This window comes from Macrotis lagotis, chromosome X, assembly GCF_037893015.1.
Source record: "Macrotis lagotis isolate mMagLag1 chromosome X, bilby.v1.9.chrom.fasta, whole genome shotgun sequence".
NCBI classification, from domain to species: Eukaryota; Metazoa; Chordata; class Mammalia; order Peramelemorphia; family Peramelidae; genus Macrotis; species Macrotis lagotis.
In genome coordinates this window covers 628775431-628789385 of record NC_133666.1, presented here as the reverse complement: position 1 = coordinate 628789385, position 13955 = coordinate 628775431, and the positions used below count along the sequence as shown (strand labels likewise).

The following is a 13955-nucleotide window of genomic DNA, read 5'->3' as shown; positions in this document are numbered from 1 at the left end:
CCTTGTTTGTACTTAATTTTTACATTTTATCTCTATTATTAGACTGATAGCTCCTTGAGAAAAGTCACTAGGGGGACAGGGAAAGGCTTTCTTTGTATTACAATGTATTACAATGCTTTGTAATGCCTGGCAAAAGTAGGTATTTCATAAATAATAATTGATTAACAGTAACTACTCTGCTCTTAACGGCTGGCACAATGGTGGGTTCTTCTCTACCTTTGAGCCTAACAAAGTCAATGATCATGAAGGCAGCCCAAGTCTCCACAACAATACAGAATTAAGTAAGTAGAACCTGCACATGACTGTATATACAATATACATGATGAGAACCACAATATAAATTGAAACTCTGATAGGTAATCAGACTGACTAATTGCATTTGAAAAGTGGGGGGCTAGATGGTCAGAAGAGCTCCTTATCAATTTGAAAACACAATTCATGTGTTTTCACTTCTTCATTGTCTTCACATCTGAAAAGCACCTCCTAAAGGAGAGTATGAGCATGTTCTTTTGGCACCTTACTAAAAGGTCACAGGGAATTACTGGCTAGGTTTCAAAGATGTAGGCTGCCTCCAAGATCACTGACTGCTTTAGACTCAAGAGTATACGTCTTTAAGATGTCTATAGAACATTCTGTTTGCTACAGGATTCCTTTTGCTATTATAGTTCTTCCCTGTTCAGAAGATAGAACAGTATTCAATCCATATAGTTCTGGCCAAATCTTGCAGAGAGAAGCCTGTATCTGCCTACGATCCCTCCATCACAGCACTAGGAATGTTGTCTTGGGTAGAAACATGTGAGAGTTTTTTATACATACCCACAAGGCCTGAGAGAAGAGATCCAGAAAATGGACTTTTAAGTCCAAGAAAGGGCAGCAGTCATCACCTTAATAAATTTCCAAGTACAGGGAAGAAGCAGGCACATGCTTATCTTTATCACCAATGTGAGTGATTAATTAACAATGTCCATGAACCCTACCCTCCTGTGAAAAGGCTTTTGAGTTCCTAGGCTATTTGAGAGAAGAATCTAGCCTTCTACCCAAGGGAGATTTCCAGGGAAGCAAGAAACTTTAAGGTTGTTTCAGGGAATGACATCAAATTTGAGATTTCCCAGAACTGAGAGTTTGAACCTAAGATCCTTTAGAGAGAAAAAGACTATCACTCACATAATTACTAAGCAACATTCTTTTTTTAGGAAAAGAAAAGAATCACCCTCCTAGACTTTATAACTGAAGCTGTCAGGAAGCATTTAAATATGTGTTTAGCATTATACTAAACAATGAAGAATTAAAGCTGTGTCAAAGGCGCAAGTCATCTTTTTTGGATCTTGGCTCTTGTCGAATTTTGTTGGATGTGTTGGAACTTGCTGTTATAGTGAGTTATTTGGATGATGCAGCTTCATGAGGAAGGGAGTTCCTCGTTTAGACATCTGTTTGGACATCTGTTTAATGATTCCTACAAGTCTGTTGAATATTTTTCAATTTTCCGTGAAATAAAATAAACACATATTGAATTAGGTGTGCGGTTGATACCTTGAGGGTCTGTATGAAAGCTAAAGAGACTCCATTAGTCATATTTAGGAAAGCCTATACCTAAGCTATATTTAAAGATTTCTCCAAAGCAAGCTCCAGGGTAAAGGCATAACAAGCCTCAATGGAGAAATTGGTCCATTTTGAAGTAGTTCATAAGATCAGATCCAGTCTTTTAGTAAAGGGGCTGGAGGTCCCTGGGCTACAAATTACATAATGACCCATTCTTGACCTTGGTGAACTGGTAATAAAACATACCTCCCTCCTTTTGGTGGAAAAGAAGAGGATTGCTGAGATGGCCACTAGGAAATCTGAGGAACAACTACAGCATTGGTACAAACCAGATTTGAGTGATAAGAACAATTCTATGGTGGCCACAGTCTCAACTCAAAAAAAAAGTTGTAGGGATCATTAGCAGCTGTAGAGAATTTTTCAGATGCCCACAAACAACTGACATCTACCAATGGATAATATGTAGCAGTCACCACAAACAGCAGAAGCCTATTTTCCTATCCAAAAGCAGTAGGAAATGGAGGAAATAGTAGCCCTGACTGGACCTGTGTTGTATCAGCTATTACACCTTTCCCTTCCTCAGTTTCTAGGACCACATCATCTTCTTCCTTATCAGTCATCACTGCCATACTTGTCAAGGCCCCTGCATAAAATATAGCCAATCAGGTCTGGCACATAATCATCTGTAAACTATAGGCTAACAAGGTTACTATCAATTATGGACAAAAATTCTAGACTGTCTTATTAAAGAAATGGCCATATCTTTGTCTCCTAAATAAAATATAAATTCCTGAAGACATAAATTCTTTATACTTTAGTCATCATACATAGAGAATTATATAAAGTAGGCACTTAATAAGTGGTTATTGATTGATCAGTTGCCAAGGATAAGTTTCTTGATTCTTAAATAGAATAAAGTGCTAAGGACAGCCACATAGCCCATCACTTAAGTATACATGAAGTCATATTGGATGAAAAAAGCTAATGCAAATTTATCTCTATGAATGAGTTACAGGCTTAAAAATGAATACACAAAATAATTACAATCAGAAAACCATATAAAGCCAAAAGAGTTCAATTTTCATTTTTATTTCCCCTTTTTATTTTGACAAATTGCATGTATATATGTATATATATGTATATATATGCATATATACATACATATATATATATACAAATGAAGTATATGTATGTTGTTGTTCAGTCACATCCAACTGTTTGTGACCCTGTGGACCATGGCATGCCAGACCCTTCTATCCTCTACTGTCTCTGGACATTTGTCCAAGTTCATGTTCATTGTTTCCATGTCACTATCCATCTCATCCTCTGCCATCCTCTTTTCCTTTTGCCTTTACTCTTTCTCAAAATTAGGGTCTTTTTCAATGAAGTTCTCCTTATAAAACCAAAGTATTTAAACTTCAGCTTCAGAATTTGACCTTCCAATTAATAACTTGAATTAATTTCTTTAAGTTTTGATTGATCTGATCTTTTTGTCATCCAATGGACTCTCAAAAGTCTTCTCCAACACCACAATTCAAAAACATCATTTCTGTGGTCATCAAATTTCCTCATAATTCAAGATAATCCATGGGTTTTCCAGTAGCAATGTATAACTGTGAGTTAAATTATAAGGAAAGCTGATCAAAGATCTTTGCAAAGTGATATCTCTGCTTTTGATCATCCAGATTTGCCATAGCTTTCCTTTTAAGGAGCAAGCATCTTTTAATTTCATGGCTTGTACTCACCATGTACAGTGATTTATGAGCCCAAGAATATAAAATCTGCCATTGCTTCTATTTCTTCTCCCTCTAGGAAGAGATGGGAACAGGGGCCATTATCTTAGATTTCTTTTCTGATGTTAAGTTTCAAGTCAGTGAAGTATATATGTATATATACATATACTTATATGTTATACCATGTATTTATGGGTATTTGTATATATGAATACTTAGAGAGAAAATAGATATAACTATAGATATAACCATGAGACAGCATGGGATAATGAAAAGAATATGAGATTCAGAATCAGAAGACCTCAATTGGAATTTCAGTTCTACTACTTAAATGGAAAATAACCCCAACCTTTGATAACCTTAACTCTAAAGGCCAGGTTTCCTCATGTGCAAAATATATAGAATCAGAGGTCAGATCTTTCAGGTTTAAATATATGATCCCAATCAGTTTAGATTTTAAAGTCAGAGAGGACTATTGGCTATAATCCTGTGCCTGATGAAAATTAACTGTGTGCAACTGGAACATGGATATGAAGGAGATGATCAGACCCATGGATGAGGTCAATAATGGACTTCCCACTCTGCCATTTTGTCTGGGTAAACCCAATGCAAGATATTCCAGAATCTATCAAAGGTGGTAACAGATGCCTTCCTTCACCCATCCCTCCAAGACTGGTTCATTTCTGCTCAGCCCTCCAGAGAGAAGTCATACCAACTCAGTGACTTGGTCCAGTTTTATGTTTTCCCTCATTCAAGAGATCCTGAGAGATCTAGAGCCTTCCTTGAAACTCAGCTCATATTGATTGAAGTGGAGACTCAGAGTTCAGACACCAAAGTAAATTCCTTGATCTCTCTGGAAGCAACTCTAAATCCCTAGCCCAAACTCCTAAGAGTTCTTGCAGTCAGTGATCTTCTTCAGCTGCATGATGACTGATGGAGCCATCAAAACTGTGGAGACTAAATGGCAAAGCCCAAAGTGATCCTTTACCCCCTACTTTGGTCCTACCCACCTCTTAAAAGGTTCAGCTCATTGATCATTATCACTTTAAGGGATTTTCAGAGCCAAATCCTGGTCCTTGGAATTGAAATGACATCCATCCTTCTGGATACTCCTGAGTCAAGTGTTGTGGGGGAAAATGCAGTCACTCACAGCCCTAGACAGACAAAGATTTGGAACAGAGGCATTTTCTGAAAGGGCAAGTTTCTACCCCAAAAGTGAACACTCATCAGAAGAGGAGGCTCTGGGTTCAGTTCCCAGTTTCACTTGAGGGAATCAACAAGCAAATTTTCCCTCACAAATCCAATATGTGGTCAAGACACAAGATACATCATTCCATCGACCATCTGACCGCATGATGACACAATCTTCATTATTCGAATTATTGGGCTCCCCTAGATCCCAGAAGCTAGAGAAAGAGAAAGAGAAATTGAAACAATAGAGGTTTTCATGTTTAATGACCCTTCTATCCATTGATAAGTCACAATGTTCACCTTCCTAAACTTAAGAACTATCCCAGGTCTTCCTCTGTAAACTACATTGTCCTCTCACAAGCTATTTATTCTCTCCCACCTGAGAAGTACATTGGTGGAATGATAGATAAAATCCTAGACCTAGAGTCAGGAAGACTTTAGTTCAAATCCAGACTTAGACACTTGATATGCAACCCTGGACAAATCACTTAACCTTTATCTTTCTTCAGTCTCTTCTTTTGGAAAATGAAAATAATAAAACCCCCACCTCCCCAGTTTATTGTACGGATGATCCAAATGAGATATTTGTAAAGCATTTGGAAATCTTAATATTTTCAGATTTTGGATTAGAGATTTAGATCTCTAAAAATAAGAGATTTAGATATTTGAAAGAAATCTGTACCAACCCACAACTGAGCAGGAACCTCCTTTTATAACACTCACAACAAGTAGTAGCTATGCAACTTGATGATATCCATTGTTGTAATCTAGGGACTTCACTGCTTACCAAGGATTCTATGACAATTTATCTTATCTTAACTCATTCCACTTTGGAGCAATCTACTTGTTAGGAAGTTCTCCCTTAGTTCAAGTGGAAATCTCCCTCTCTCTAAAATGAATCTGCCTCTCATTCTTCCTTCTCCTCTTCATGCTCCATCACCTTCACCTCTCCTCCTCCCCCAATTCTCTGAAAACTCACTTATTCTAGGAAGGATATTTTTCTTTACAGGTAATCACTGTCTGAACTCCCTTGAGGATTGCTGAGTGGGACCAGGTTTTGGTTGTCCCATTGATTTTGAGAGGATTACCTCCATCCCATTAACCTTATATACTAAGTATCTACTTGATCCCAAGACCATGACGTCAGGGAAGTGTTGCCAAGACAAGTGAGTGAATTGGATTTGTGAAATAATAATTTCTCATAACTATATTGTGATAGAAGATTAATTCCCTTCAGAAAATACTAGGTTTCTTATCAGATCACCTTGCTCCTATTTAAAAATTAAGACTCTAAAGTTCTCCCCTGTGTTAATCACAAATCTAGGAGAACTATGTTCAGGATGTCAGGAGAACATAATCCGAGAAGAGCCAAGAAACAAAGATGAGAATCTTTATGGAGCAGCTTGGCTAGTAAAATTGTGCAACTTCTTTACTTGGGCCACTAAGGAGATTAATTATGTTCCCTATTCCTATGATATAAAGTCCAGTTTCTTTCACAGTTCCATGTGGTCATTATATCAAAATGTCTTTCAGCTATAGGTTTTGGGTAAGATCTTAGAGAATAAAACCTTGAAAAGTCTAACCTATATTTTCTGTCATTTTATTTTAACTCTGTGTTTTTAAATTTCTTATACTTTTAGGGTTCATAATTTTTTTTTGTCATGACTCAGATCCAGACATATGATTTGAAAGGAAATAGACTTTTCTTCCTGGCAACACCACAAGAAGGGATCTCTAGAAAACTAGAATAGATGTTGAGCCTGACACAGTGATCTTGTCTGATGGTGAGGTTTTTTTTAGTTTGAACAGTTGTTCCCTTTGAAGATAAAGTTTCTCTGGTTTGGGGAATTTTCACAGGTTGGTGAGAATTCCCTTGGTTTTAAGCAGCCAGGTACGTGCTGAGGACTTATCCCTAGATCTAAGTGTGGCATTTCTTTGGTGAAGTTGCCTAGTAGTTAGATCTCTAGTACTTCTGGTACTTTTTTTCCTCTCCTCATTATAATCCACTTTCTTCTCTTCCTATTTTTTCCTCATCCTTATCCCAATAGCATTCCTTCTTCTCTTTGTTCTCCAATTTCTTTTCACTTGTTTTATCTCCTTCTTATATCCCCAGTAGTAATCCCTCCATTAACTCTTCTCTTTGTCCCTCAATTTTTTTGTCCTTCCTCTTCATTTTCATCTCCTTCTCCTTTATCTAATAGTTCCTCAGTTTCTTCTTGTTGTGTTCCTTTTTCATCTTTTACTTCTCATCCATATCCCTCCATCTTCTCTTCCTACTCTCCTTTTTTATTCAATTGTCCCATCTTCCTATTCTTCCATTCAATCTCCTTCTCTTACTCCAAAAGATACTATTTCTAATGAGGTTTACCCTATCTCCAAATAAGATCCCAAAGCCAGACCCTATTGAAATATTTTAATGTAATTAATAGACCATACCATCGGACCATTCCAATTACAGATGGAGAAAAACAGGCTACATCTGATATTAATTTATACTGCCCTGTAGTATAAATTCAAGCCATGGAACAAAGGAGAACTACAGGCTTTAAAAAAATATATTTCTTGACCACCATCAAGATCCAATGGGTTTTAGTGATCAATTTAAGGTTACTCTGCAATCCTATCACCTGGGATCCCAGATATTTACCTCTTAACCATAGCTTTAGTTGGAAAGGGAGAAGCTAAGAATTGGTTCAGAAAGGCTGAAGTAAAACAACTATTTAGGAATTCCAGGAGACGATTGGGTTGCTGAAACAGATCAGCAAAGACATTATATGAATGTAAGTTCTCTAGGGAATGCTTTAATAGAGACTATCCCACTTACTTTTCCCTGAACAGTGGGTTATTCAAAAATCAAGAATATTATTCAAAGACAAGATGAAACAGTATTTCAATTTTTTGATTGCTTAGCAGAGATTTTTGATGCAAATTCTGATTTAAAGCATGATAAGGAAGGAGGGCAGCCTCAGTTTCTCTCTTACTTTCTTAACAATCTTCAACTTTCTCTGTCACAGAATATCAAAATTACTCAGACAGAATGGCAAACTAAGCATCCCCAGTTCATCGCTAATCTAGTTGCTCATGTTGCACAGACTTTAGCAGCTCAGCTAGAGGAGGACCTCTAGGAGAAAATGAAGTTGAAGGCAAAGAAAGATAAGCTTAAGTAGTTAACAGCTCCTATTCAAAATTCACCTAACATCTGTAGCCAGTCTACAAATCAAGTATCAAGAATTTGTCATTATTGCAAGGAGTCAGGTCATTGGAAGAAATAGTGCAAAATTTTGGAGAGAAACAAAAAACAGGAATTAAAACACCCATTCCCACAGCCTTAGGGATGCTCTGAGGTAGATTTGCAGGATCCAGTCCCTATTTGTCCTCTCTTTCCATCTCCCAACTTGGAGAAGTGTCAGTGGTAATACAGGACCACCCCATCTCTGCTCTGGTGGACATTGGAGCTACCCTATCAGTTCTGGATCCTGGAAAAATCCCCTTCCCTCTTCCATGGAGTTCAGAAGGCATGTTAATGGGGGGGGGGGGAGAGATCCCAACAAGTCTTTCCAAGCTTTAAAAACTTCTCTTTCTATTACTCTTGGACAGAATCATTTTCAACATACTTTACTTCAAGTTTCCTAAAGTCATTTGTCACCTTCTTGGTTGTGATATTTTGTCCTTATCTGCTCTTCTCAATTAAACCCCACTGCAAAAATAAAAACAAAAGAAGAAAAATCATTGATGCCTCCACCTCAGTGCCTGTGGCAGTCCTGTCTCTGCTTCTTCAGTCAGTGGCCCTTTCCAAGGTCCTGCCCCAGTTATGGGCCACAGATCATATAAACAATGGGACCCATTAAAGGTTCAGTTGATCCCGCTCTTCCTCTCCCATGCATTGCTCAGTATCCATTTTTCCCATTGCTGTTGACAGTGCTAGGCCTTTGATCCAATGTTATATATCAAAAAGATTAATTATTGCATGCACTTCCCCATGCAGTACAATGCTTTTCCCAGAGGAAGGTTGGCAATAAGGACTAGAGTCTTGTACATAATCCATGTGCTGTTAATGCCATTATCCTAACTAGCTCTCCTTGGTACCCAATCCCCACACTGTTATCTCTCATTTCTCCTTCTGTTTCTCTGTTCACTATGACTGATCTATGCAGAGCCTATTTTTCCCATTCTTGTTCATCCAGCAGTCCAATACCTTTTTGCTTTTACATGGGAAGGATAACAATTTACATGAATAGTCTTGTTTTTCCTATTTATAAACTGGTCCATTCAATTCTTTAAACCTTGCTCTAAAAGTCTGGCGGGGCAGCTAGGTGGTGCGGTGGATAGAGCACCAGCCCTAGAATCAGTTCATATCTGATCTCAGACACTTAATAATTACCTAGCTGTATGACCTTGGGCAAGTCACTTACCCCACTGCCTTGCAAAAAAAAATCTGGCTGTGCAACTCTCCCTCTCTCCCTCTTTTTATCTCTATCTCCTTATCTCACTCACATTAGAAATTTTCTCTCCTATATCCCACAACTCTGCCTCTGTCTAAATCTAAAAAAGATACCACAGGCTAGCTGCTATTCTGAACTGAAAATTTAGGTTTGTTTTTTTTAAATGGAGGAAATATTTAAGTTTGGGTATTTTAAGGGTTATAAATTATGGATTATTTTATGTAAAATGTTCTGTTGATTCAAAAGATATATTGTAGACATTTTGTATGGATGCAAATTATATATGAAACAAATACATTTTTAATACAAAATTTAGTTCTGAAGGGAAAAGGAACAGGACTACATAAATTAAAAAATATCTTAAAGCTATAAGATCACCTTTTAATTAGATAAACATATATGGTCTGATTTTCTATACATTACTATATGTGTGTAGTATTAACTTGAGAGGGTTTTAAGTTTTAAAATACATAATTGTGGTCATGTAATATTGTGATATACTGAAATGTTCTAATATTAAGAAATATTGGTTAATTTAAAGATTTAATTTAGGATTATTGCTAATGATGTTAAGATAAAGAGGAATAGTGAGTGAACTATGTCATTAAGTGTCTCCCCTCTATCTTAAGCAAACTTATTGCTACTTTTTAATAAAACTCAGAAAAAGTTTTAAAAAGATTTTTTAAGTGATTTCTAAAAGACCTACCAAATTTTCAAATCTGTAAGTTAATTTTTTGCAATAATGTGATGATATTGCTTATAACTCACAGAAAAGGTCCTATGTTTCAGGGTTACTATTTGTGAAACGAGCTATTGGGTTAATATTAAAAATATTTGAAGTTACCATAATAATTGTAAGTAGAAAAGTTTTTGCTATTTTGATTGCATAAGTAAGCTATATTAGTATTTTGAAATTATCATATATATATGATATTAAGTTCCTGAAGTATCTCATTTTCTTTTTAAGGTTGATATAAGTATAGCTGGGTAAAAGTGAATAGACTTATGAAACAAAAATGTTCTAATACCTGGTGAATAAGATAATGACATCTTTAGTCATTTTCCACCAAATAGTAGAAATGGAAGTCCCCTGGTCAAATGAGGAATATTTAAAAGAACTTCCTTTCTTGTCCTCTGAAGGATTATAAAGTTTCAATAGTCCCTTTTTCTTTAAGTCTGAAGGAGGCACTATGCTACCTATTTGACCCAAAAAGTGGGGATTAGTATAAGATTTAGTATGATTTTTAGTATAATTTTATAACAGTAGTTTTGTATTTTAAAATATGGTAGTAGTAATTCTATAATAACAAAATATTAATACTGAAAATATTTTCAAGCTTTTTTATATAAGTTGGGGTTACTATACTTAAAAATTGTTTTTTATTTTTACTCATTTTATTTAGTCTTCACTTCTGCAATGATATCAAGATATTACTATTGTGTATGTTTATTACATCTGAAATTCAGAACATCTGTTTTACATATATGCAAATTGTTCATGAATCAGCTAAAGATGTTTGAAAGAATTCTAGAAACAATGGTGTGTTTGGTCATGTTTAATTTGAACATGAATTAGTGAACATATCAATAGAGAAAATTGTTTTTATAAAACGTGCTTTCACATACAGTTTGGGCATTTTCTGATCCTTTAGACTATAAAGTTTAGAGCTAATTTTTTGTTTGATTATAGGAAATTGCTATTTAAGACATCATAGGACTGAAAATCGGTCTTCCATCTTGCATCTGATATACAGGTATCAAAGAAATGCTGATAGGTCATAGTCTATAGAAGCTGGGAGATTGGACATTGCAAGTGACAGGCTCATTGTGATAAGATTTGAAAGGGCAACTGTTCAACAAAATCTGAGGTTGGACACATTCTGACTCAGTTTCCCAAATGTGACATTTGGAAAATGTCTCACCTGGCAGATTTAACATCTGGTTTAAGATTTTTGGCTACCTAACTGACTTCTGTCTGGAATTGGACAGCCAAACAAATAAAAGAATTTTCCTTTTCTGATGTCCCTGGTGCTTATGGTAAATTGCTATAATCAGATCAAGTGATTATATTAAAATCAGGTATAGAAATTTAAGTCATTTGGTCTAAATTTATGCCATGTTCTATCTGACTAGGTTAATATATAGTTTTGGCATCTGATGTCAGTCATGTTTCTGTAATCTATTTTAAAATAGTTTAAAGAAGACAATACATTATTCAGATGAGGATTTTCAATTCACTTTAAATATTAATAAAAAACTAAAACTGTTGTATTTGTAAAATCATTTGGATACTCACTATTCTAAAGAGATTACCAAATGAATATTTTCAAGTTCAAAATTAATTCAGTAGATCTTTGTTTATTTTATTAAGGGGAAAGAGAATCCTCCAAATGGGGTTATAAATGATTTAAAAGGAATAAGATAATGTCAAAAACAAAACTAGGTTGATTTCTAATAGTAAATGAATGTAAATTGTCAAAACCTAAGAATTTCAGAATTATTTCCTAGTATTAAAGATGATACTTACAAGTAAACTGAATGTACTTGGAGAAGCTTGATCATTAATAGACTCTGGAGATTCAAAAAGACATCAGATGTCTCCAGAAGAAAGAAGAAATGTATGTAATTGTTTATTCTTATTTTTCTTTTGTGTTTGTTTCTTTAAGTTATTTAATCAAAAAGGACTGCCCCCCCTTTTCTTTTGATCTCTGGAACTTTCCCCTTGATTCTGTAAATGTTTCGGTCCATTCTTTTTGTCCCCCCCCTTTTAAGATTGAACTCATGTTTGTTGCCTGCCCATTCTTCTAGCTACCCTAGGTCAACACTGCTTTAGTTGATCCGTAGTTGACATAATAGCATCAACTATGATCAAAATGGGGGATTTGTGGGGTGGCTAGGTGGCACAGTGGGGGTGGCTAGGTGGCACAGTGGATAAAGCACTGCCCTGGAGTCAGGAGTACCTGGGTTCAAATCTGGTCTCAGACACTTAATAATTACCTATCCATGTGGCCTTGGGCAAGCCACTTAACCCCATTTGCCTTGCAAAAACCTAAAAAAAAAAATGGGGGATTTGTGAAAATATAATTTCTTATAACTATATTGTGATAGAAGATTAATTTCCTTTAGAGAATACTAGACTTCTTGCTGCCTAGTTAAAAATTAAGATTCCAAAGGTCTCCCCCATGTTAATCACAAATCTAGGAGAACCGTGTTTAGAATGCAAAGAGACATCCTCCCAGGAAGAGACAGGAGACAAAAATGATAATTTTTGTGGAGTCATTTTGGATGGCAATACTGTGCAGCTTCTGTGTTTAGGCCACTAAAGAGATTAATTATTTTTCCCATTTCTCAAATGTTAAAAAATTCAGTTTTTTTCCCAGTTCTGGGTAGTCATTACCTCAGAATGACTTTCACCTAAAGGTTTGGGGTAAGATTTTAGAGAATAAAACTTTAAAATGTCTAAACTATATTTTCTGTTGTTTTATTTTTGTTTGTTTAATCTATGTTTTTAAAGTTCTTAAAATTTAAGGGTTCACATATTTAAATGAAAAGAGTGCTGTGCAAGGTCCTCAGCCTCACCTTCTCCTTTGGAGCCATCTGGGTCCAGTGGAACAACAAACAACTTTGTTCTCAGTTTTGCATCATGTCACCTAAGGTAAGGCTTTCTCTTCTTCCTGTGTTCAGAGTTTGCCACAGTCTAACTCCTTACTATATCGGCTCTCTTACACTCCTTTATTCATTCTACACCCTAAGTCAAATGGGAGGCATAGCCATCACCTGAGCTGGTCCTGTCTTGGTGCACCTGATGTATCCTCTAACCCTGAAATGCACTCCAGATTCAACATATTGATGGATAGTCAACTTTGCAAAAACAAATTCTTTTTGAATACATTTGGCATTCACATCTGTGTATGTATTGTTCCCCAAACTCTTCTGCCCACACAATCTGACTCCACTGCAAAAGTGGAAAACTTGGAGACAGAACTTGCCTTAAAATAAGCGAAGACCCATCCAGCCATTGCCACTGCCCTTCCAGTTTTCTGTCAGTCAGCCCCAGCCAGTAAGTCCGGAATGAGCTACGGATCTTAGTCACAAAGTTCTGGAAGTAGAAATCCGGATGAGCCAAGAACTGGATTTCCTGCATTGGTCAGTCTCCCCTCCTGCTGCTCTAGTTACCTCCATCCATTAGTTCTGTCTTAGTTTTCAAAAGGAGCTTCACAAGCCATTTTTAGATTCCCAGTAACTGCCAGGGACTCCTGCCTCTGCCCTATCCACTCCCTTTCATCTCTCTGCCTATATGATGGATCATACACACACACCCCCGGGTATAACTATATTGGATCCAACAATTTGTACAGTTTTGTGAGTATTTCTTACATGTCTCTTGATAGTAATAAAAATGAATATGAGGAAATCACTGAATCTCAGTGAAGTATCTTCCACCCTGGTAAATTCCTTCCCCTAGGCACAAGACAAGCCCTTTCAGCTCCGGAGTCAGAAGGACATGAATTCAAATTTGACCTCAGACATTTGACACTTACTAGCTGTGTGATCTTAAACAAGTTACTTAATCCTGATTTCCTCACATCCAGAGGCATCTCCAGTTATTCTGATCAATACCTGGCCACTGGATACAGATAGTTCCAGGTGAAAGTGGAATTTAGTACAGCCCCATCTTACTGAAATCCAGTTCACCTGCTTGTCATGGCATCACCTTCCAAATGTATTGGTCTTCTTAGAGAATGAAGAACAAACATCATTATCATCATCATTCCCATCCCATTGTTCAAAGTTATCATAACCATTTGAAGTGTACCTACTCCCATTCCATTGTTAGGGTTATCAAATTACTTAAAATTCACTCTACCTTACAGATTGTCTACCTTACAGATACTACTTGAAGATACTAAGTTTACACTTCAGGATTTGTGCAGTCTACGTTTTATCCACTCCTTAATCCCTCCCTGGTCTTGCACTAATACCTCCCTTACCCCTTTCCCAGCACATACCCTATATAAACTCTTACCCTTACCCTGGCTGTATGCTGCTA

General features: G+C 36.4%; 1 protein-coding gene across 2 annotated transcripts in view; it reads right to left on the bottom strand.

Annotated features, from left to right (window-relative positions):
* Positions 1 to 2642: 2642 nt before the first annotated feature.
* Positions 2643 to 13955, bottom strand: part of CLEC17A (C-type lectin domain containing 17A) — a 33371-nt gene continuing 22058 nt past the window's right edge. The window contains exons 10-11 of one of the 2 annotated variants that reach the window (XM_074203638.1): positions 12895 to 13004; positions 2643 to 4678 (exon numbers count right to left, since the gene is read on the bottom strand). In XM_074203638.1, coding sequence (XP_074059739.1) covers positions 4546 to 4678; positions 12895 to 13004 — 243 coding nt within the window. In that variant the 3' untranslated portion in view covers positions 2643 to 4545. The remainder of the gene's footprint in view (positions 4679 to 12894; positions 13005 to 13955) is intronic. The other variant, XM_074203639.1, reaches the window with a different exon arrangement.